The sequence below is a fragment of the Neodiprion pinetum genome, chromosome 3 (assembly GCF_021155775.2).
Source record: "Neodiprion pinetum isolate iyNeoPine1 chromosome 3, iyNeoPine1.2, whole genome shotgun sequence".
Classification (NCBI taxonomy): domain Eukaryota; kingdom Metazoa; phylum Arthropoda; class Insecta; order Hymenoptera; family Diprionidae; genus Neodiprion; species Neodiprion pinetum.
The window spans coordinates 14267386-14293664 of record NC_060234.1 but is presented as its reverse complement, the minus strand read 5'-3'; the positions used below and the strand labels follow the sequence as shown (position 1 = coordinate 14293664).

General features: G+C 39.8%; 1 protein-coding gene across 6 annotated transcripts in view; it reads right to left on the bottom strand.

Moving 5' to 3' along the window:
- Nmdar2 (NMDA receptor 2) overlaps positions 1–26279 on the bottom strand; it is a 1937843-nt gene that overhangs the window by 1118698 nt on the left and 792866 nt on the right. For all 6 annotated transcript variants that reach the window (XM_046618083.2, XM_069134406.1, XM_069134408.1 and 3 more), the window contains one exon: positions 1131–1360. In XM_046618083.2, coding sequence (XP_046474039.1) covers positions 1131–1360 — 230 coding nt within the window. The remainder of the gene's footprint in view (positions 1–1130; positions 1361–26279) is intronic.

Sequence of the window (26279 nt, the reverse complement as noted above, 5' to 3'; positions counted from 1 at the left end):
TGGCTTCCCATCGGAAGCAAGAATCGAAAAATGTAAACATTCTCCATCTACATACATTCTTACACATAGTGCTTGAACAGAATAAAAAATTCATATTCAAACTTTGTTATAGTATCTTTTCCGTTCTAAGCGGTGAGAAGATATTGAATCCTGACCGATCGAGGCCGCAATACAGGTTCTAAATTTGGTTTTCACGAGTCTTACCCCCGTGATATTATATATCCTACTAATTTCCAGTTCCGACATCTTCTTGGTCGGCTGACGGTCCACGCAGCTGATAAAGTTGAATTTTTCTAAATCCCCTGCATTCAATAAAAGTTCAATTCCACAAGTTTCTCATAATTGAGGAATAGTTTATAAAGAGAAGACGGAAGGAACAGAGTCGCGGCTGAAATAAACTTACGTTTTATATTTCATTCATCTCCATCACAATTTCCAATAAACATGATTCGACACGCAATTCCTAGAAAAATCGTATAGGAATCCCTCACCTAGCAGACTGATTTGATCGACTTGTCACCCATTGAGCTCTTTGTCGGCATTGTCTCAAAAGCTATCATTCTCTGGCATTTTTTTTTCCATGAGTTGCAGAATTCTAGACTCACAATAAGTGATTGAATTAACACAACAACAAAACAGATCTTATCGATTGCCGCTATGTGTGATTCGTTAGTGGTACAGAACATCGAATAATCGATGAAGGTGGTGTGACTAGTGAAAACCCATGGTAACGTTCCCCGTTTTTTGAAATCGACTGTTAATATAGCTAAATGTCGGACCCGTTGTAGATGACATACCAACTGTAGGTGAGTACATCATCAAACATCAAACTGGCTTGGTCGGTCTGCCGTTATCTTGATTCAGAACTCTCAGTATCCTATCTACTAGCCTACCCAACTGATTGGACTAATACTGCACAACAAACTCATAACCTAACTGTTGCTTCAATATGACAGCATTTGCATAAAGAATTCGAGCAATGATTTTTCGCTGCAAGGTTTTACAGGACGTTTTTCCGAAATTATTCATAATCGAAGGCAAGAATGAAGTAATTTTGCAGCAATGATGCAATCCTACGTGCAGTGCAATGGATTGGTATCGAGCTCAAATAGGTCAGTAAAATCGCTCACCCATTTATGTCGGATTCCTTGGCAACTCTGCACAGAATGCCTCTGTCCATCAGACATTTTCCAGTAATGGGATCTGGTGGAGCTAAGTTAATGTAGGGTGGCTCTTCTAAAAAAGTAATTTTCAAATGAAATTTTTCAGGCACCCCTTGCGGTGGAGTATGGGAGCCACCGGGCCAAACTATATCCTTGATATCCAGCCCTTCTTTTTGCCAGGATTTCCATATTCCAATCTGCAATTGACAACATATTTATTTAAGTAACTTGATATTCAATAGAACAACATAATATATAATTGTAAGCAATTTAGCCAACAATTTCGTATCGTAGGAGCTGATTCTACAAAACAATAATGGTTGAAAAAAAGGCTGATTAACTCTGTAATCACTTATCAGCGGATTATGTACAGGCTACCATGCGCACGTGGCTCATTGTTTGCTGGCCTCAACTGGCTGTGTCTTGCGTACACGCTTCTCATTACACTGACTTACGCACTCATAGGCCAGCTAAAAAGCATGAAAAGTAGTACGTTTTGCTGCGAATCTGTAAAATTGAGCTAAGAGTACTTCGATGACATAATGAAATGGTATTAATAATTTTGCGATCAGCTCCCAAGGTCATCGTAAAAAAAAAATAAGTGTGCAGTTCACACGTGGTAGAAGTGAAACCTTCAGAAACTAAACTGCGAGCGAATAAGGCGAATGCAGTATCAGGAGTGAAATAATTATTCGGTTTATTGATAGTCGTTTCATCAAGTTTCATCCAGTTTGAAATCATTACGGTGCTGAAGAAGTTGAGTTTTCGATACATCGATAGTTGTTTCATCGAGTTTTATTGAGTTTCAAATCATTGTCGCGCTAATTGAGTTAAGTTTTGCATTTCTGGTTCGACGATATTTTCATCACATCGATAGTAGTTTCATTTCGTTTTATCGAGTTTCAAATCACTCCCGTGCAGAAGAAGTTTTCACGTCAAAAAGGTTGAATCGTTTCATTTGGAACCTAATAATTTAGTCAAAAACTATGTCAAACAAAAGTTGTTGGCGACAAAAAAAACCGCGATAAAGTATCGCATATTGATCTTCGTATCTTCAAAAATAGGAGAGAAAAAAACTACAAACAAATAGTGAAAACAGTAATCAATTCGTGTATATGATATACGTAGACTGTAACGTGACATTTTTGATGCCCATTAGAAGAGGCTCCTTGGACCCTTGGCGGAACCAAATTTAGGGGTTTCCATGATTGGGTCGCGAAGACTTTGTGAAAGAATCCCAGAACTAAAGTTACGCATCCGAAACTACGGAGGGGACACTTGAGCGAATAGCGTAAGATGATTCAGATTTTTTTTTTTTTTGGAGTTTACTCCTTAAGAAACGATTTGAGTTTTAGGGCCCAGTACGGAAATTATGTAAGGAGTAAAATCAAGTGTAACACGAAAACTTGAGGCGTTACGTAGAAAGAGACAAACATGGATGTCCCTAAATTAGGGGACACGGATGAGCCAGCGTGATACCTGACTGAAATGTAACTGAAAATTTCTTTACCGGAAGCTCGTCCGACGCATAGATTTTGAATTATAAGCGATAGAGCTGGGCCAATCAGAGTGCACCATTTCGTCTGGATTTGCCGCCACGGAAATTGCTGTTTTGTTCATCTGGGTGAATTATTATTATTCGTTTACGAATTAAATATCGGCACCTCCCCTCTCTCCCTGTTGTACCCCTTCTCGGGCGCTGACCTCGGTATCGTTGCCGCGGCACACGCTGCCGGCCGCACATCACGGACGCATACTCGTGCGTGTAAACATAAGCGAATCCCCAGCTACACAATACTACAAAACACACATCTACGAGTGAAAATAAAAATAAATCTCCAAATAAATCAGCGGATGTAAGATTTAATGTTATAAAACACTTCCAATCATCGATGTATGCATAAAATTAGAGACTTTAGATGATTAAAATGCCGTTAGGGTTCATAATTACTCATTCAATCAATCTGGCTTGGGATCTTCAGAATTATGCTTTCCGAACATTTTTTGTGTCTTTGCAACCTAATTTTTCCACTAGTTTTAAATTCATCATTGACATCCGATTTTTCAATAATGCGAGGGAAAAATAACTCGCTGAATTGACGTGTCAATAGGTTTGTAAATCAATTACGATTCACCTGAGTTAATACTAAATAACTGAATAAATGAGAATTCACTGAATCACTAAAAATGATAACTGAAATCATGAGAATTATTTGAGATATAACTGAATTAGGAAGAGTTGTAATAAGTCAAGTTACTTTGAATTACTTTAGATTCGTGTCAAAATATTATGTTTAGAGAAAAAAATAATTAAATTCAAATAAAAAAGTAATTTTAAATTAAGAAGAAGAAAATTCCGAAATACCTGAATTTGAATGAAGCAGTTTGAATTTAATAAATCTATCTGAATTTGAGGAAAAATAATTATTATTGTTTGGAATAGAAAAATGAAGTCGAATTACATGAATAAATTCAATTAATTCAACTCAAAAAAATATGGTGTCATTCAGATTCCTAGTTATTTCCTCGTCGATTCAATGCGGGTCTGGAGTGGCAAGTAACGTTGAAATTGTTGAGATCAATGCTAGTGATGGCCACTTATCTAAGAATGATCGATGTATCGATTAATCGATTTCAACAAAATAATCGGACACGGCTCGATTGAATTGGTAAAAATTAATCGATTTGGTAAATTTCTGCGTGTAGTCTTAATACCAGAAGAGATATTTTGATAATTCATAGTCTTACTCAAAATATTTTTAAGTTTGATAAATTTTGAGTAATTGATACTTAAATCACATACATCGATACTGAATTGCATCGTCCGTGTGAGTAAACAAGCGGCTTAAGGCTGACCGTGAGCCAGCCCTCGAACTTCCCGTTTTCACACTGCCAATTCAAGGTTCATGGAACAAATTTATATTATTATCCAATTTCAATTTTCAACTACAAATTCAGAGTCGTGATTGACGATTCAAAAGCCCTTGCATGTCATATTACATAAAAAAATATTACGATTTTTTTTTATTTTGAATCACTAATACTGGATCGACCATCATAAATTTTGGAAATCTGACCTTGGATCGGTCAGATATGCGTCCGTGATGTGCGGCCGGCAGCGTGTGCCGCGGCAACGATACCAAGGTCAGCGCCCGAGAAGGGGTACAACAGGGAGAGAGGGGAGGTGCCGATATTTAATTCGTAAACGAATAATAATAATTCGCCCAGACGAACAAAACAGCAATTTCCGTGGCGGCAAATCCAGACGAAATGGTGCACTCTGATTGGCCCAGCTCTATCGCTTATAATTCAAAATCTATGCGTCGGACGAGCTTCCGGTAAAGAAATTCTCGGTTGCATTTCAGTCAGGTATCACGCTGGCTGGTCCGTGTCCCCCAATTTAGGGACATCCTGTATATGGGGCATTCCAGGTCAATTCGACAAGGGTCTGCCCCTCTCCCTCTCCAATCTGAGTCTTAATGACCAGAGGTGTTTTGTTAGCCTAAAATAACATCTCCAAATTTTTCTCAGTCTTTTATCAACCGCCCTGACGCCTCTCCGACCCCTTAAGTGATAATACTTTCGAAAACGGTCAAACGGACATTTTTGAAAATTATGAAAAAAATGACATCAATTCTGTAGCCAAAATGAAAAATGTCACAACCAAAATCGAAGTGGGTAGGCAGAACGGTAATTTTTTATCAATTTTTTCAACGAATAATTTTTTTTTTAGTAAATTTAATTTTTTTCGCATTTTTCAGGATTCAATATATTTTCCTAAATGCAACATCATCGGGAAAGTAATATAAATTTAGGAAAAGACTTTGGAAGGATTTTTACAAATGAATAAATACTATTGCATTTTATGATCTGCGAATTTTATATGATGTGTAATTTATCGAGGATGAATGATTTTTTACATTTACGCTTTCGTCGCTTTGGGGAATCACACAATGTATCTTTTGTAAATGTGATATTCGGCTAACATTTTCAAATCTCTTTTCTATTTTTACTTTTTCGTTATCGTAAAATTGCTTCGTTGAAAATTCTACAGAAATATTAGGGAGATTGAAAGATTGATTTGCCCAATGGTACAACTCATTTGCAATGGTGATTTGGCAATCTGATGGGCGCCGGGCGCTGTAAACTTGTCGGGTTGCCTCTCGCTTCAGAGTCCCGCCAACGCCATCACACAGACCTTTCCCATGTTTTGTGGCAAAGAAATGCCACTCCGCTTTGATACCAAAGTCTTTTTCGTGATAACATATGTAAACAGCATGTGACAAATTTTTAAATTATTGGGGTGCACTATCAGAAAATAAGTAAATTTTTCTGACATTGTCACAGATCGACTTAATGTAGTTCACCACGATTGTCGTGTGAAGATGGACTGCAACTGAATCATGAGCCGTATTGTCAGAGACGATTACCAAACTTTTGTGTCCATCTTTAAAATAAATGACGACTAGGTAATCTGTTGCCTGAGCGTTATTCCAATGGAAACTCGGTGCCGCATCTTGGATAACGAAAGCATAATTTTCGGCAAAATAGCATATTGCCAGAAACTCTCCTTCTTGCGATGATTCTTTTAAACTTTTCACGGAATTTCCTTGATTTTTGGAAATGAAAGCATGAGGCAAAAGAGCTTTCACTTTCCCACAGAAATCTTCGATGAATTCATAAAATTCTTTAAGAAAAGTTTCGAGCGAAGTTCGAGGTTTGGCTATCCATTACTTGTATGTTATCTCATTGACTTCATTATTGGAAAACAATTCATCCAAAAGGCTGTACAAAAATTTGATTCCCGGACAGTTCGAACATTTTCCTAGGTAGCAATCTTTGGTAGAATCACGAGACAAAATGGCGTTGACATAATCCTTGCAGCTAGCGATAGGCTGTATAGTGTCTTTGCTGAGCTCTTTCAAAGAGCAACCTGAAATATTTGATTTTAATTGCTATCATTTTCTGTTAATCACATATGTTGTATCCTCAATGCGTTTTCGGATAGATACAACGATAATTTCTCAACATTAATGCAAATCGTATATTTCGAAATAACGAACGAGTGTATTTCGAAATACCTAAGAATGTGTCGAATAAGCATAAGAAGCGACCAAGACCGATTCGATGCGTTGACTAACGACCCAAATTCAATGTGGAAATGAAAGGATGCAAAAGTGCAAACGAGTCAACCTTCGATATGAATACTATCGAACAAAATGATCAGTCTTAATTGATACGTCGAATGAAGCAGTTGGTCTCGGTATTCATACGATGATTATCTCTAATTCTTACTTAAACTTTGTAAAAAGGATTTGATTATTTTAATAAACTATTATCTTGTTTTAACTCCTAAGTTAAACTTCAGTTTTTTATTGGCAATAATCCCGAATAAAAATCCTTTATCGGTTAACTATCCGATTTTCCGATATAAAACATATTCTTTTCACAAATTCGTTGTAAAGCTGAATATTACCTGAGATCATCGGCTTCACATTCTGATGGATTGAACAGACAAATATCGTATGAGTACCAGAAGCACCTGCTAAAGTGCAGTGCTTTGGCCTCATAGATGCGAAAGTTGAAAAGCCTATCTTTTTGTCAGGATACTCCAGACGAAAGCTTTCAAACAATTCTTTCAAATTTGAAAAAATTAATTTCCTTCGGACATGAGTTTGGTTCCCACCTACATCACGTACTGATACGTATTCCTTTTTACTAGGCATCGTAAGACTGTTCCTCTCATCATCGTAAAATTCGAGTACAGCTTTTTTTCGTGTCTTCGCATATTTTTTTTCCTGTATTATGAATTAGTAGAGAATTTTTGTTTTCCATATAATTTTCCTAAAAAACAGTTGTGCTTAAGATGATAAGATAACAAACAATGCACACCGTGCTTTTTATTGGGTAAAGACAATATCCCTTTACTTTCAAGGAGTTTCTTTGATTCTTGTGCCATATACAACGTGGTGTTCATCGTTTGTGATTTGTTTATGGTTGGGAAAACACACTAGTAGGGGTGCATCCTCGGGTTCTCGATCACGTAGGAGTGAAAGGGGTAGGAGGAATGATTGAGATTTTTGGATGATTTACTATTTATTCATTTGAGACCCACTGACAATTACGCGAATGCTATGGAGGCTAGGGGACGAGTGAGTCTTGCTCTCGTGCTGTACTCTCCACGACACACCATTACACACTTGCGTCAAACCGACGCTACTGAGCCCACTCACACAACACTCCCCCTTGTAAAAAAAAGCTACCTTCTTACGTTTTCAAGTACAATCATCTGGATAACGTTGAGGAGAGTGTATTCTTCTTCTATCTCTTAAAACTCTTTGAACTTGAGGCCCTTGTAATTCATCATTTTCCGTTTCTTCTACATTTAACGCACTGCGTTCAATTTCCATACTATTAGGCTCTATATTTACCATATCTTGTACCTTATTCTGGACAACATTCCTCACATTTTGCACATATTCACCAACTTTAACGTTACTTATACAATCTAATTTAGTAAATTCTTCATCAGGTACATAATAATATTCTTCATCAATAAACGTTTTCGATCGGTTTTCTGTGTTTTCGCCGATTTTCAGCATTTGATTTATGTGTCTTTTCCAGACCTTGTTATTGTCCAATTTAATTAAATAATGCAACTTACCTATTCTTTTAATTACTCTACCGAAAAACGACTTGACCTTGTTACTATAATTCCTACAACTTACTCTGTCGTTTATGCAAAAACTTCTTATAGAGTTATCAATTGTTTGAATAATTTTTTTCTGTGGTTTCATCAAATCAATTCTGCAACGTGGTTCTCTATTAAATAATAACTTGTAAGGACTTTTATCACATTTCGGCAATGGTGTAATTCTATACTGATTTAACATTCTTTGCAAACAATACTCCAAATCCGTGTTCTGATTTTCCATCATTTTTGCTAACGATTTCTTTAGAATCTGGACAAAGGGTTCTGCTTGACCATTCGTTGTTAGATTACACGGGGCTGTGAATTTGTGTTGAATTCCATTTGTTTGTACAAATCTTAAAAATTCTCTTGAAATAAACGTCGTTCCATTATCCGAAACAATTACTTTTGGAGCATTGTATGCAGCAAACATTTTTCTACACAATGGTATAATAGTTTTAGTTTGTATTGTGACGTGGACTTTTCCCGCTCCTCGGTCACTCGGAGAAAATGACCGAGAACTTACCGCGCGCACAATAATTTGGCGTCCACGATGTCCCCTGAACCTGCAATAATACCGCGAAATTTGTTGGGCGCCTGGCGTGGTCAACACGCCTCGAAATCGGTAATACGATATACCGCGACCATATGCTCGGTAGCTCAGTACCGCGGAGAGGGGAGGGGTAATTTTTGGGTAGAGAGAGATACGCCACACGTACGCCTACAAGTTATTTCACAAAGCAGCAAGAAAATTAAACAATATATTTCAAAATAGCGATAATACAAAAAAAAATAAAAATAATAACAATACTGTGGAAGCTTGTCCTCGCGATCCCAAACGCAAACGCTTAGCTTACAAAAAAAAAAGAACGAGCAAACAAACTAATCAATCAAAAAAAAGAAAAAAATATGAAGGGATCCCGAAGACCTCTACGGCCTACGTGCGCTAGTCACTATGTTACGCCCCGACGTACCGCCTTGGCGTACCTTTTTCAAAATTCCATTTCATTTCATTTCTTTAATTTCTTCACTGCACAGATATCATTTTATCAAAATCTCATATTCTAATAACGGCGAGTTCCACCCCTCCTGGCAAAAGTCACGTAGAGACCAACGATGATCCCTAGTATAAGGTTCAACTTTATTCTATTTATCTGGTACCAAGAACTGAGATGAGAGACTGCTGAGTTAGTATCAGTAGCGCTCAGCCTGGAAATATTCCTCTTTTTAAATTAAAATTATAATCAATAACTAGGATAAACCACTACCTTCAGGACCATCAAATTAAAATAGATTACTCATTGGACTGTATGAATGAATGTGTGAACATTGCATGCAAATATCTTTTGTTCATATTTCCAATGTGTCACCGACGAGATTGAGAATCGTCGGAACACCGTCGAAGAGCGAGAAGTAACGCTGACCACGTGGATTTGGGCGCCAGGAGGACGCCCTCGCACCTCATTGGCTAATTACCGTTGTAACTAATTACAACTGCAGCTCCTTGGACCCTCGGGCCCAAGAAGCCGCGTCTTTCGTCTGTCAAGTCGCGAAGTGCGTGGACGTAAACCCGGATTAGCCCTCTCGAGCAAGAGTAGCGTTTGGAAAATCTTAGTTGTGACCGACCTAAAGTCTCGCGCTAATTCGTTAAATTCGAGCATTCAGTTATTCTGTTAGCTGCAAAAGACTCACTATCTTCTACATTTCCATCTTTTCTGTTCTTTACTAAATCTCGTCATTTCGCGAATAGACATTTTTATGATATTCCATTTTCCTTAGTTAAAATTGAGTTCGGCCCTGATTAAAGCGAATCAGGTAATCTTAAGTAAAAATAATAATAATTACACTATCATTTTTAATAAATAATCGTTCCAATCAATTTTAACTTATCATCAAAATCACAAACAGACACTTTCAAACTTTCGATAACAAGATATCATTCTAAATTCACAAAGACTAAGTGACCAACGTTCAACATCATTCGATTCATCAACTCTTCCAAATTTGAGGTGAGGCCCCTGGTCCAGCATTCTACCGACGCAGACCGACACGATCCGACGGCTCTCAATCTCGTCGACCGATTCACCAAAAAGCTAAGTCAATCCGAGTATTAATCTTCGAAATTAGACGAATTCTTGTTCACCTTGATAATCAAAACTACTTCAGTAAATTCACAAAAACCAAGCATAGAATTGGTGGCTAGCTTCACTACCCCCAATTAAATTCCACTTATTGTTTCCAAGAATTAACAAATAAGACTAAACGATTAAATATATATATTAAATATATATATATAATATTAAACGATTTAAGATAATCTAAAAAGAGAGATACAATACAATTATCACGACCAGCTAGTTATAACCATCGTTCAGAGTAGATGTTCCTGGTACCAAATAATATTATCTTCTAGAATAGTATAACACGCGATTTTTTATTCAATTTGAAACCTTTATAAATTGTTATTTTTGGCTCATATATATAATTATCACCATCGATTGTTACCAGATATTTCAATAACTAAATTGAACCAGAATATACTTCATCTTTTACCAGTTAAATCTTTTTAAACATTTATTTTGAGCGACCTTCTTCCCATTTTCTTTATTATAAAATAGCCTCAACTATTTAAACAAACCTCACAGACCTGTATAGGTCTATGGCAACACGATCCTACAAATTACCGGCTTACCGAAAGGTAAGTCTTTTCTTAGATTTAATTATTATTCATTGTCGTTACGTGGGAGCTAGATTATTCGATGAATCATTAACTACCACCGCTCAGTACACACTCACCCCCACGTAACACTATACTACTCGTGACCGCTAATTTACACACAAAAAGAAACCAAAAGCAAAATCGGACGCGACGCGCTGCTCGCGATCGTCCTCTACAGAACGGCGCTAATCGCCAACTTAACACTAACGGATTATGCAAATAAAGAAAAAACTAAACTGAAACGAGGCTCGTCGCGGCACCCGCGACCCTCCTCTAGGAACGAATATTTTTATTAGCGCGCGCCCGAGCTCCACTTTCTCTGCGACGGCGGGACGCGGTCGCGAATTCGAATGCTCCCCATGAGACTGCTCGCGACCTACACGAGAACGGAGGCTGTATCGGATGAAGTAAAATGACCCCGTGTAACGGATTTCAGTTACACTCAAACTCGAGGCAATAATGTCTCGGCTCAACCCGTGACTCGACTCGATCTCCTCGATCCCCCGAAATTAACGCTACTTCCTTACGCGCAACTCAGGCTACGGTCACCAAGCAAATGTATCGGCTAAAGAATCTCGAGTACAGTCGCTAACGCCAATCCTCACTGACTATCCGTCCTCGGTAAGCCTTTACTAATGATCTCTCGAGATTCTCTCGCAAGAAGGTTAACAGCGCTTACCGCTCCACATCCACGCGACAAAAGGGCCAACTCCCTCGTGGTCCCTTGCTGCCATTTTCCTCGCGATCACTCTATTTCCTCGAAACTCTCAAAACCAAAAAAAAAAACGCACGATCGCTGTGTTCGATAGTCCTCGTTAATCGCCAGAACTAGAGTGATCTCGAATGGTCGCAACGCCGATCTCGTCACGCTAATCCTTCGTGACGTCATCACGCTAAGAATGCGCAACAATCGATCGGTCATCGATTTTGGGGATTGCGCAACTTGCCGCGCACCTGTCGTCGCTACGCGGCGCAGAACTTAAGGCTAGATCGCGATGTCGTCTCCCGCGCAGCTCTACGGAGTCCTGGGGTTGGGCGGGGTGCTGCTCCCTCGTCGCTAGCTGGTCTCTCGCGGTTGCCTTGGTTGGGCGTAGGCGGGGTGAGCGGGGAGGCTGCGGCGCGCCGGCCACCAGCGGGAACCGCGTCCGCCTTGGATTCCCGCGCTGCAGGGATCTGCGTTGCCTCCCCCTCCGCAGCCTCGGTGTCCTTCCCGCGAGATCTCCGCGGTTTCGCCTTGCCTCGAAAGATGTTCGGCGTCGGAGTTGGTCGCTGGAGGGTAGCCGGTGCACTCAAAAAAAAAATCAAAAAAAACAAAAGCCTGTAATATCTTGGTCGCAATGCGCTATTTCGTCCCTGTCGAAGCTCGGGTGCGTGACTCCAGTTCTGGCGCTCTCTAAGATTATTTCGCGACTCGATTTTCTAAACCCTGATTCCGGGATCTCGCCCAGGGTTCAGGTAGTCTCTTGTAACGGGCAGGCCTAACCGAACTGCCACGTTACAGTATATTATTCACAATATGAATTTTTGGCCACTTTGAAAATGCGTCGACCAAGACAAAAAACATCTTACTCTTGAAAGGCCCCGCAAAATCAATATGAATTCTTTCAAAAGGTTCTGTAGCTGGTTCCCAAATATGTTTAACTACTTTTGAAGCCTCATTTCTGTATAAATTATACTCATAACAATTTTGCGTTACCTGTTCAATGTCACGGTGTATACCAGGCCACCAACAATGACCCCTACCCAAATTTTTCATTCTTATAACACCAAAGTGTCCCGTATGCAATTCATTTAAAATCTTTGCTCTCAAAGTTCTTGGAACTACCACCGTGTGGTTTCTAAACAACATACCTTGTTCTAGACAAAATTCCTTTGGATTGCAATTTCAACACTTTTTAACCGACAAATCCTTACCTTTTTGTAATAAAGTAATGATATTGGACAGTTCCTTGTCATTTTCGTATTCTTTAATCACTTCCTCTGATGTGACTGGCAAAGTATGAATCATATTCATATAAAAAATATCAAGGGCATCAATAGATTTGCACTCTTCACTATCACATATTGGTAAACGAGATAGACAATCTGCATTCCCATTTTGTTCCGATCTTTTATACTGTATTTGGAAATTGTATCCCGACAAAAATACAGTGTAATACTGCATCCTTATTGCACTAAAAACCGGCAAACTTTTGGTTTTTGAAAAAATTTGAGTTAATGCACGATTGTCCGTTACCAACGTGAAATGATTCAGATAAATATACTGATGGAAATGCTTTATGGCGAACACTATTGCAAAAGCTTCTTTGTCCACGTGCGAATATTTCCGTTGTACCTTCGAAAATGAATGTGAAATAAACTTAATTGGTCTTTCTGTACCGTCCGGGAATTTTTGTGACAACACTGCCCCACAACCAACCGGACCCGCGTCGGTCGCTAAAATTACTGACAATGTCGGATCGAAATATGTAAGATAATTTTCACTTTGAAATTCTTTTTTAGATAAATCGAAAGCCTGCTGACACTCCCTCGACCAAATAAATTTCTTTCCCTCCTGTAGTAAAACGTACAACGGCTGTAGATGTATGCTTGCATTTTTGAAAAATCTATTGTAATAGTTAATCATGCCAATGAAAGATCGTAATTAACTTACATTCTGAGGTACTGGCATATTCTCGATTGCCGACCTCTTTTCTTTCATCTTGTGTATACCGAATTTGTCAATTGTAAATCCGCAATATGTAATGCTTTGAAAAATGAACTTTTCTGAACATTAATTTTTATATTATACTCATGTAATCTTTTGAAAACTATCTCTAATATTTGTAAATGTTCTTGTAAATTTTTAGATCCAATACGAATATCATCTAAGAATGCTTTAACTCCTGGCAAATCAGTGAAAATGTTGTCCATGCTACGCTGCCAAATCGCAACAGCAGAAGACACTCCATACCGCAGTCTCTTGCACATAAACAAACCTCTATGAGTGTTCAATACTATATACTTTTGACACGATTCATCTAACTGCATCTGTAAGTACGCTTGCTTAAGATCAATTTTAGAGAAGATCGTGCACCCCGCCATTCCCGCAAAAAGCTCGTCTATTGTAGGTAAATGATATTCATCTACTATCAATAAAGGATTTATTGTGATGCTAAAATCACCGCAGATTCTAACCTTATTGTTTTTCTTTAAAATCGGCATTATTGGGGTAGCAAATTCTGCCGTATTGACTTTCTCTAAAACTCCCTCCTTTACTAAATTATCTAATTCTTTGTCTACCAATGGTACCAGCTTAAACGACAACATCCTTGCTTTGAAAAAAATTGGTTTGACATTTTCTTTGAAAACTAATTCTGCCTTCAATTTTTTTATTGGACTTAAATCATCCTTTGTAATACTGTTATATTTTTCTAACAACTTATGAAGTCCCATTTTAGAAGGATCTATTTCTATCAAATTAATTTCAGAAATTTCATTTAAAATCGCACTTCCTTCTCTTTTTGGAAACATAACTCTCATCCATTCTCTACCGAGAATTGGATTTCTATTTAGGTCTGTCAAATAAATACGAAACTTGTACTGTACCTTTTTCCATAAAACATTCACTATAGTATATCCATATACCTTAACCGAATTGTATTTGTAAGTTTCTAATTTGATATCGTTTTCACATACAGAAAACCCTTTGAAAAAATACGCGCATTGTCAATAAACATCACTGTTACCGCTGCTCCGGTGTCAACTTCGAAGTCGATCAGTTTTTGCTCCACTTGTATACGTAGATGGTATTTCTGTCTGCTCTCCGGTACATCCAATTTCAAAACGTCGACCACTCGGCACAAGACGTCGCTCTCTTCCAGCTGGTTTATGTTTCTCTTGTTCATACAAACTTTCTCCAAATTGCCTTTCTTACTGCAAGATCTACAGACAATGTCCCGATCGAGTTTACATCCTGTAGCCATGTGTGACTTGCTCCCACACCGATAACAATATCTACTTCTCGAACTTTCTGTTGTCTTGTTGTGAAGTTCACCTTGACCTTGGCTCTTCACGCCGTTCCTTTTCTTCGTTAGATAAGACGGCTTTCGGTCGTTGACTAAATTCACGGCATGTGATTGGCCAGCGTTTGAAATTTGCAAATTCTCTTTTCTTGAAATTTCCATAGCTTGAGCTGTACTCAATGCATTTTCTATTTTCAAATTTTCGGCTTCCAGCAACCGCTGTCGCGTACGATTGCATTCTAGCCCGAAAACGAACTGATTTCGTAAAGCACTTTTAACAAAAGTACCAAAACCGCACATTTGGCTCAGCTTCTTTAATGCATTCAAGTAATCTTGCACACTCTCTCCGGGCTCTTGCTTTCTTGAATTGAATTTGTAATTTTCAGCAATTTCGATTACCTTTGGTTCGAAAAGTGTAGTTAGACTGAGTACCAGTTCGTCGTATTTTTGGCTGTACGGAAATTTGTCTAATAAATAATCACATAAACTCGAATATTGCTCTGCACCAATATATCGTAGTAAATATGGCACTCGATCTACTCCGGTAATCTTGACTATCATGAAATCACCTTCAAGCTGCTGCAGCCAACGTTTGAATGTAATTGTAACAGGATTGAATTTTTCCACCCGAACATCAACTATTTGCACTGGATCTGGCATCTTGAATCTCTGTACTTGTATTCGTCCCTTTTTTTTTTAAACTGCGTGACCATCCTCGTCGCCACTGATATGTTTATGGTTGGGAAAACACAATAGTAGAGGTGCATCCCCGGGTTCTCGATCACGCAGGAGTGAAAGGGGTAGGAAGAACGATTGAGATTTTTGGATGATTTACTCTTTATTCATTTGAGACACACTGACAATTACGCGAATGCTATGGAGGCTAGGGCACGAGTGAGTCTTGCTCTCGTGCTGTACTCTCCACGACACACCATTACACACTTGCGTCAAACCAACGCTACTGAGCCCACTCACACAACAGTTTGCGAAATCTTTTTCACGCTCCAATTTGCTGGAAGTAAGGTTAAAATCTGCAGCTTATGGGCTCTGTCAGTTTCATCACGATCAAATATTTCTTTCAATGTGACAATCAGCTTTCGAAAATGACAACAATCGGCATCCGCATCTGCGTCAAATTCAGTTTCCAGTTGCGAAGCTCCAACTGCAATCACAGCGTGCAAGCGTGACATCACACTCGCTACACGAATGGGCGCTTGCCAACGTTGCCACTGACGCTCGCAACAGCGACACTAGCGCCTCCCTCATACGCGGAAATATTTGAATAATACTACAGCTTGTGGCGCCCCAGTCGGTCCCGCCAAGTAACACGCCTCCGGCCCCCCCGTCGAGTACGTCCCGACGGAAACCAAGGAAGCAGTCTCTGATGCCGCGCTCGGATGAGTGAGCGCCGCCATGCTCGAGTGAGCGCCGCCATGTTCGAGAGAGAACGCTGATGGCCACGAACGAAGAGAGACACGCTTCACGCCACAGCTCTAGCGACCACGCTAACACACTCGAGCAGTGATCATTGTAAAATAAGAGTTATACGAGTCCAAGTTGTTCTTTCGTTTAAATAAAAGTTCATTATTACTTCCATAATAAAACGGAGTGTGTGTGTAAAGTTGAGTACCCGTCCCTCACACTAACTCCTTTAGTGGTGACCCCGCATAGCTCGGGAAGGACCGAGCAACGAACATTCGAGGAAAAATACAACTCTACGACTCAGTGACTCGACTCAAGTACGTGTGTGCGATTTTTGGAGTTAAGGGGGCATGCACGAGCAGCACGCTGCAAAAGACGACGCCAGACTCCTCCGTTCAGCCTCATTCGCAGCCGTCGGAGAAGCCTCGCAGACATCGACGCCAGTATCATCATTACCCTCGCTCGCACGTGGACGAGGTAAGCGGTTACCAAACGCAGAACAAGGCATTCCGCCATTTTCCGGCGCGAATCGTCCCGCGTTTTTAGAGCTCTCTTCCGCCTACACAGGAAGCGACGATTCGCTCTCCGACGGTAACGACGAAACCGGCTCTGCCAACGAAACAATCCGCGAGTACCATACGCCACCGCCAGAGGCCGACTCCGAGTCAAGAGCGAACGATTCTGCTGACGCGCGCTCACCCACCTCGTCCGACATGATGAGCGATGAACCCGGCGGCACCGAAGGAGCCGGAAACCGCGGCGCCGTAGAATCCTCGGCAGCATGCCGTCTACCACCGTTTCTCAGAACGCACGCGCAGCTCTGGTCTTACCAAATAGAAGCATTGTTCCAGTACAGCAAAGTATCCAAAGACGACTCCAAGTTCCACCTCGTGGTCGGCGCGCTTGATGCAGACGCGCTTGTGGAAGTTGCTGATCTCCTAGCACACCCACCAGAGGAAGACAAATACAGAGCTATCAAGAACCGCATCCTGCAAAGATACTCCGACTCACCGGACCGCCAGCTGCAGAAACTATTCACCGAGCTGGAGCTTGGGGACCGCAAGCCGTCACACTAACTCCTTTAAGCTCTCAACTGAATGTGATTTACTTTCTAGATGGTTGTTGTATTAGGAATGGTGTATAGAACTCTAAAAATTAAAAAAAAAATCGAAATAACAGAAAAAAAATCAATGGGTTAAAAAATTGATACAGAATTATCGATTTGCCTGCCCACTTTGATTTTGGTTGGGATATTTTTCTTTTTGGCTACAGAATTTATGCAATTTTTTTCATAATTTTCAAAAATGTCCGATTGACCGTTTTCGAAAATATCATCATTTAAGGGGTGGGGGGGGGGGGGGGGGGGGCGTCAGGGGGGTTGGTAAAAATCTGAGAAAAATTTGGAGATGTTATTTTAGGCTAATGAAACACCTCCAGTCATTAAGAGTCAGATTGGAGAGGGTGAGGGTCAGACCCTTGTCGAATTGACCTGGAATGCCCGATATGTACAATTCTATTTCACACCGCAACTACTATAAGATTCAGTTTATCTGCAGGTCCTGTAGCACCACGAAAGCGTATCGGTCGTGTTTGGAAATACGATCAGCTTATCGGCGTTCCAGCACAGTGCTATCTTCTTCTATTCTATGGTACAGACCTGATGCTTCTGACTCAGTATGAGACTCTGATATTTGACCAAATTTTTATTTTGAAAAGCGCACTTCAAATGATCATCAAAAGTTATTGTTTATAATAGTGATCCTTTGACACCCTTGGCCCGATTTTTATCTTTTTTCCTCCCCTAACACTCTAAATAAATAGAATTTCGCTCTTAATTCAACAAATTCTGCTATTATTTTTCCGTTACACTCGTCCTTCATCAAACCGAGGACATTTTTGTTAACCAACGGCATTCCGTAGACATTATCAGGCGGATAATCGGAGGTGTCAAATTTCTTCAAGTCCTGTTTGATGCAGTCGTACCTGTCAGGGACTGTGAAGTGATGTATCAAACTGTCCGTCTTAGTATACATAAATTTTGTCTAATGTCCAAATTTCGTTTCAACATAATTGTAGTGAAAATCGTAAATAAAGATTTTCGACAGATTTAGAATAGAGAAGCCTGCATATAATGGTTTGTGAGTGTGACTTTAGTTTTACGCAATTCAACTATTATCATATCCTTACCAGAAATGGTGCAATAGCGGAAACTTGGTTTGGCAATGGTAGCTCTAGCACCATATCTACCATGCCATTTTGTGATCAATCTAACATCTCTGTATTTTCTAATATTTTTCATCGTCTTACCGAAAACTGCATTGTTCATTAATTTGTAAAAGTTTTTTTCGAATTCGTTTGTCCATTATCTTCTCAAATCGGTATTTAAATCTATGTACTTTTTAAGCCACGGTGTCTGCCTAAATCTAAGTACTCTGTGAATTTCAACTAATTTTAAACCTAGCTCTAAACATTGTTCCAAAACGCGGTGATGAATAACATAGTTTTGCATGGTAAGTAATGCGGTCGTCAATTTCGGCTGCTTGCTATTCGAAGTCGGAGGCATGTACTCCTGCGAACACAGTGGCAAATCGTTGTGCATTTCATGCAGTTCCTCATGATATTCCAAAACCACCTCTAATACATAGCCAAACTCTGCTCCGTCCAAGATGGGAAATACATCAAATTGTTCGAAATCTGGCATCCATTCAAAGCAACTGCATGGTAGAGCAAAGCTCATAGCAGCACCATATAAACTGTTGACATCGAAGTACATGAGATACGACTCTTCTAGTTCTGAAGTGAAAACACCTCCCATGTATCTAGTATTAGCCTTTGCATATCGATTAGAGTATTAGGACACGCCATCTCGAATACCTTTTTCAATAAACAGAACCATATCAACATCGGTGAGAAGCTCGAGTTTACCACCAGTACATTTCAGCATCGCGTGAAAAGAAAGACCGGGCGCTGTGTAATAATGTAAAGGGTCCAGGTTGTACGTTGCCCAACGACTCTGCCGAAAGTTTCCAAAAACGTCTGTCAATAGAAAAACGTCAGTTTTCAAATATAAGTCTGAGTACACTCTTAACGTTTTAATCCTGAAAGCGTGCCAAACTTTGCATGCGTGCCCGTGATCTTCACCCGACATATCTTGGTTGTTCAATTTTGAATAAAATTTTTCCTTGGGCGGTAACTGAACGTCCTCGAGCTTCTCCTAACCATCCATGTACTCATACGGGAAAACACCTTCCCTGGTTAATAATTCAAGTTTCTCGGAGCTAGTGCAAAATTTACGTGTGATTGTCTTCTGGATATCATTCAAATACGTTGCCAATTTTTCGAGGCTGCTGGGCATAAAATAATACGGATCTATAAATCTAAACTGTAGGTCCGTTCCTCCAACAAATTTAGTGAACGAAATGAAGTATTTGTCATCAATGGGTACAAGCTGAATAGTACCCTCAAAAGTTGTCGCCAATGCTTCAATCTGAAAATGCGAATCGTGATCTGACAGATTATGGATTATCACTGGGATAGCGTGTGAGTTCTGATAATTTAGATTACAGCCTCGGTGAGCCGCACCACGATACTTTCCATTGAAAAGACTGTGACCACGACGTTCGACGTCTTCGAGCGTAAACGGTTTTTCGCAAATGTGACACACCGTTGATAAATAAAATTTGTTAAGCTGATTGCAATTGAGCGGTCCTATGGGTACAACAGTTGTGAAATATGTTTGTAACGAATGTGCCAATTTTTCCAACTAATTCACAAACCATTGGATGCAAGTCTCTCCTCGTTTAATTTTGAACGTTGAAATGGAATCGTCGAAGGCGCAATGGAGGTAATATGCTACGCTGTACGAAACATGGTTCTGGTAAATTGTTCTATTTTTTGACACTTGAGTATGAGTAGGTTGCAGCAAACATTCAAGATCCACGTAAATACAGAACGGAACGGTTTCTTTGTGCTTGAAATTTTTGGATTTCAGTATCTTTTTCTCCTCTGTGGGTTATTCAACTTTGGTCTTGTTCAAACTCATGCAATAAACTGTGTGCAAGTACGACCATTACAGTTAGAAATTTGAAAACTTGTTAATCGAGACAAATTTTGAATGCAAGTTAAATGAAAGATATTTTTTCATAACTTTACATATCAACATCATCGTCATCTTCAGTGATTTCAGTTTTTGTGGCTAAAAGATCAATCACAGGTTTATCAGACTCATTTTGACTGAAGTGAATCAGTACTATTTCACTTTTTTCCCGATCATCTTGGTCTATACCATGACGGAATGTCCGTTAAGTTTCCCAAATTTTGAAATGATGTTTTTGTCCAGAGACATAGGAAACTTTATGTCATCATACCGTAGCACTGAGCTGAAATGCGGGTACGAGCTTGTCGCGTTGGGATTGTGTTGTTCGCTGGGAACAGAGCTGCGGTGACCGACCAAAGAAAGCAGTAAGAGTAGTTGTTTCTGATGTTCACCACAGCCTTCTTATCACTGAAATGCTTAGGTCACGGGGTGTGGGTATACAGACCACCTCGTAGCGGTGTATACTTGTTAATGTTGAAGGCAAGATTTATAATTTCAAGTCATTACCAGCCTGAATCCTATTCCTGGAACTCTTCCACCCTTTTCAACAAACGCTCTGTCGCGTTTTCGACGGACCATTCGTTAATATCCGTTGTCTGGAGGATGATTTCTCGTATTAGGAAATTTCACCTCTTCCGCCGCGTATTCATCTTTTCTAACTTTAAATTTACAAGCCTGGATGACGTTGGCTTTCGAGCTCCTGGCTTTCGTCAAAGCGTTTTTTAGTTTCGTCACAGCTAGAACCTTTGCGTCTTCTAGAAATCTCTCCATATCTTCATGCTTCAAATTGACGATGGATTAAGTTCGAATTCTCCCCTCAAAAGCTGGTTCCAAATCTTCCCAGTGAACTCAATCCCTTGTTCTTTCTTTTCGCGTACCTCCACCCGTTTTCTGAAGACGTTTAAATTTCTCCGCGAGCGCTTTTAAGTCCGATCGTTGTGATAATTCTCGTCTTTTCTCCAATCTATGAAATCTTCCGAAAAATTTTGTTGAGAAGCCGAATATTTTGACTTCCGACTTTTATCCATTTTTGAATTTCTGCTGTTGATCATGATTTGCCCAAGATGTTGTACGCCGATTCCATAATATCGATCAATCTCAAACACTTTGTGGATTCCATTTTTATCTTCTTCCTCACGTCTACTTGACAAGTTGATACTAAATGATCATTTGCAGTGATGAGCGTCCTTCTTATAAGGCAGCTGGACGTATGTTTGTATGTGCGTGTGCTGTAATATCGTTGTAAAGTAATGTTCAACTGTACCCTGGAAATTGTACTCAACAAAACTGTTTTTCATAGTATATTCATAAATTGATTTTACACCTTTACTTCAGCACTTCAGAGAGAATTTTTTTCCAATACGAAGCTTGTGTCAGATTCAACCTTGCTCTCTATCCTTGACCGAGCTGTACTCAAACCGACTTATGTTTCGCATTTCTAGAGCGATAGTAACTCAACACCGCAGATTCATAGCTCTGAATGTACACTACCGCAGCTATGGGTCAACTTTGCACTCCGGCCTCGACTGAACCCGTTCAAAATTCAACGTAGAGTTCACATGCCAGTTACAAGCCACAAAGAATGTCACGTTGACGATAACGTCTCGACATCCAAGTGGGTAAAAAACAATTTTGAGACCTATTAATTTTGGAATGTCACGTGGTTGGTCACTTGAGAAAAGAATGTGAGGTGATTGATGTTACACATCAGCAGTACCACCGTGGTAAAAGAATTTGAGGTGGTTGATGTTACAGATCAGCAGTCCCGTCGTGGGAAAAGAATGCGGGACGGTAACCGACATCCAGGTCGGTAAAAAAGTTTACGCCCCATACTGCACTCTCTAACGTTGACAGGCGAGCATAACATGGAGACTTTGACCTTCGGTCGGTAAGATTTTTGGTAAAGCAGCACGATTTTGACCCTAGACCAATAAGAATTGTCCGTAAAGCAGTGCGATTTTGACCGTCGACCGATACAATAGTCGGTAAGGTAGCACGTTTTTGTCCTTGAGTCGGTACGGCAGACTGTGACGTCATCGCGGAGAAGGGTTTGAGTCTGTGGAGGATGTCGGTCAGTGTCGGTAACAGGAATCTATAAGTAGAACTCTGCTTGTATTGCTACGGGTTGAGACAAGAAGTTCGCATTACGGAATTTTAGTTGCGTCTGAATTATGTTGTCGCGTACGAATCCGTTTAGTTGAATTTCACATAAGGTTGAGCTCTGTGGATGCTGTTCAGTTAAAATAAGTAAAAAATAAGATTCATGTTAATTTAAGTTGTCAAGGTTAGATTTAAGGCAGCTCACTATAGCGTCGAAGCTCCGAGTCGGGTGAGATCTCGAGTGAGATTGAGGACGCCGTCTGTTTGGTAGCTGGGCGGCGCACCTTCGAGAAAGTAGTTTTAGTTACGGTTTCGAGCAATTATTGGTATTCAGGAAAAACTTCGAATTTACGAATTGAGAGTAGCGTAGGGAGATTTTGTAAATGTTGAGTCAGATTTCAGTTAGCTCGCTGCGAGCTCTACAGTGTAAGTAATAGCGTAGGTTACGTATAGTTTCTTGTTGTTTTTTTTTTTTTTTTTGGACTGCGAAGAGCGAATTTCGAATTATTTTTTTTGTTTTCGTTTAACCGCTATTATGAAATACAGTATTTTATTTTACTTCTCTTGTTAAATAGCGTGTGTTTTTCGAGTGTCTCTCTCTCTCTCTCTCTTCAAGATTACCCCTCCCATCTTCGCGGTACTGAACTACCGAGCACATTCCCGAGGTATAGCGCATTAACAATTTCGAGGCGCGTTAATCACACCAGGCGCCCAACAGCATTTCGCGATATTGTTTTTAGATCCAGCTTACATCGTGGGACGCCGAATTATTCTGTACACCGTAAGTTCTCGGTCATTTTTTCTGAGTCACCGTGGTACGGGAAAAAGCCACGTCCCAAGACATATCTTGCGTCCTTACTTTCCAGTGGTGCTTCAACTAAAAAGAAATTCTGTTGCAACATAATTTTTCATTTGCCTTCATCTCCTTGATTTTTGAAGATCCAAAGATGGACATAGGATACTGTTTTACCTTTTTTTTTTCTTCCGCAACAACTTTCGTCTAACATATATTTTGCTAAATTTATTAGGTTACGTATTAAATGGTTCAACTCTGCTTATAATGATCGAGGAAGTAGTGACAGAATCATTATCGCCATTTGGTATAGTTTCCGGATTCATACCTCAAGATTCTACAATTTTTTTCCTAGTCTTACGTGTATGTTCCGCTGGACTCGACTACAGTGCTGTTCTGTTCCGCACGCGCTCATATTAGTCCAGTCGAAATGAACATGCAGTCTATTCTGAAATGTGTTCTGCGGTAAATTTTTTGACAGCTCACTTGGATGCCGCTGAGATACGTATCCTGGATAATGTGACGAAATTTTGTAGACGATTTGCGAGGAAAAAATCATTACAAATTGAAAACGCTTCATTGTGACTATGTCTTTTATTTATCGAGTTTAGAGCAAAATGTTTGGACAAAAGTTGTATATCTCGTTGTTTTAATCAAAATTGGTCCCATATAAAAATCACGTAGTAAATCACAATATAAACAATATTGGTTTATCGGTAAATGGCAACGGACGAAAAACAACGGTCGATTCTTTTGTTTTGTTGCATACAGGTCGGCGAATTATCAACGCACACTATTCAAATCCATCATAAAATGTAGAACCATCTTTCCTCAAATGAATTAATTTCATTGCAACGACTGGTTGAACACATCCGCGCGGACGAGATCGCCGCGTTGCCTGGGTCCTTCTCACCGGGCCGCGTAGTGGGGAGACGCCCGGCTAATCGCGCTTGACTCGTCCAACGAAGATGGAGGCCTATAGAAGCGTAAGGCTTATGGGCCGCTTGAAGTAAAACTTTTCGCGACTCGTAAATCCGTATGATGGTGGAGCCATTATGGGGAGCCGCGCTGCTACATCGACCATCCCCTTATTTCTCCGCTTCTCCTACTGCGCCTGTTTTTTTTTTCTATTTTTTTTATACATCAAATGATAGTATATACACGCAATTAATAAATTGTGATAGGCCACAGTCGATTGATTTTTGCTTCCATTTTATTTTTATGTTAAAATTTTTTTATTTCATTTTCTTTCTTCTTGAAAGCCCGAATAAAAAATAGAAGTGAATGAAATATCACTCTGGGTCAAGGCTTAAATATTTTGATACCTAACAGAACATTTTTTAGAATTTTTTCAGATTTTTAAATTTGGCTGATAGTTTAGACTTTATAAAAATTCTCAAAATAATTTGCGTGTCTTAAGAAATCTGAAAAAAAATCAGAGAGCTCTTGGAGGATGGTACAAATGTATAAAAAATCATCGATGAAATCGGAAGGAGTCAGGGTCAAACGTTGCCCGAATCGGTAAAAAATAGATATACATATCCTATAGATCATCTCCTTATATAAAAGACATGTGCATGAATCGGCTGTCTCGGATATAAGAGTCTCACAGCTCTCGAGAATGTACTTGTTATTACATAAAATGAAAATAATAAATGCTTAAATCGTCAAAAGTATAACAGACATCATACCGGCCCCCCACTCTGGGTTCATTATTGATCGGGCGCGAGAGAGAACGCACCATGGCTCCAAACAAGAGCGAGAGAGTTAGCACGATCACCCCAACTCGCCGGTCGAAGCCAACACACCGACACTGTACGCATTAGTATAGAGCGCTGTACGTGAGCCACACAAGCAAAGGCGCCACTAGCGACACCTAGCTGTTGGGGTGATAGCTCGTCCGTGCACCTCAACTTTTCTTGCTTCAAGTAGCCTGCAGGCCGTACGCTTCTATAAGACTCTATCTTCGTTGACTCGGCGCGGCTGAGTTCAGAATTCGAATATCTCCGTTAATAATGGTCCTAAATACTTTATTTTTTCAATCCGGGCTAGTTATTTCTCACCAATCCGATCATGCTATCCAAAATTACCTGCGGTCATTACTTGTCGAACTAATTATCGTTTTTCTACACTTTTCACCTGAAAGTTGGTGTGTATAACCAAAACTTTTTTTATGTAAATGCTTTTCATCGGCAATTGCTCATTACCCACTTATACTTTGTGTATGGACTTTCTGAGAAGACGATGCGATAATAATACGTGTACCTGGAATCGCAGGTACACTTGGGCAGGAGGAATTTAACTAGTGCGTCGTACAGGTTTGGGGCCTATTGTAATCTTAGGCAGATGTTTATTCTCGGAGGGCAACGGGCGAAAAGAGGGGTGTCTCTAAGGCCTCTCGGTGCATCCAGTACTGGGTGCGTCAGTTCCGTGCAAGACTGCGTCCGACAGTCGTTCGTAATTTGATACAGTTTTATTATATTTACTGTAAAATGTAATTGACCGACGTGTTCAAACGTAGTAGAGCCAGACATCGTTTTGAGCGACGATGAAATAAATGACGAGTTACTACAACTTGCCGACCAGGGTACAGACTGTCCCTTGGAGACCCCTAGTAATACGCAAAAAATAAAAAAATTTGCCACCGAGGGTCAACAATAATCCACAAACGTAAATTGCAGTATTTGAACTTATTTTATAAGATTTTTATTAAATAGATTTTAATACATATATTTTAATGTATAATATATCATAATAAATAATATATTGTTAACGGACTGAAATTTATTGATCACCCCTTCCTTGCAATAATATTAAATCACTCATAGCCACTTTGACACTCAAGTAATGACCACAGGTTATCTTGGATAGCATGATCGGATTGATGAGAAAAAACTAGCCCGAGTTGAAAAAAGAAAGTTTGTAGGACCATTATTAACGAAGATATTCGAATTGTAACTTAGCCGCGCTAAGTCGAGCGCGATTGGCTGGGCGTCTCCCCACTACGCCGCCCGGTGAGACGGACCAGGCCAGCGCGGCGATCTCGTCCGCGCGGATGTGTTCAACCAGTCGTTGCAATGAAATTAATTCACTTGAGGAAAGATGGTTCTACATTTTGTGATGGACTTGAATAGTTTGCGTCGATGATTCGCCGACCTGTATGCAATGAAACAAACGAATCGAGTTTTTCATCCGGTGCCATTTACCGCTAAACAAACATTACTACGTGATTTTTATATGGGACTAATTTTATATAAAACGACGAGGTATACAACTTTTGTCTGAATTTTT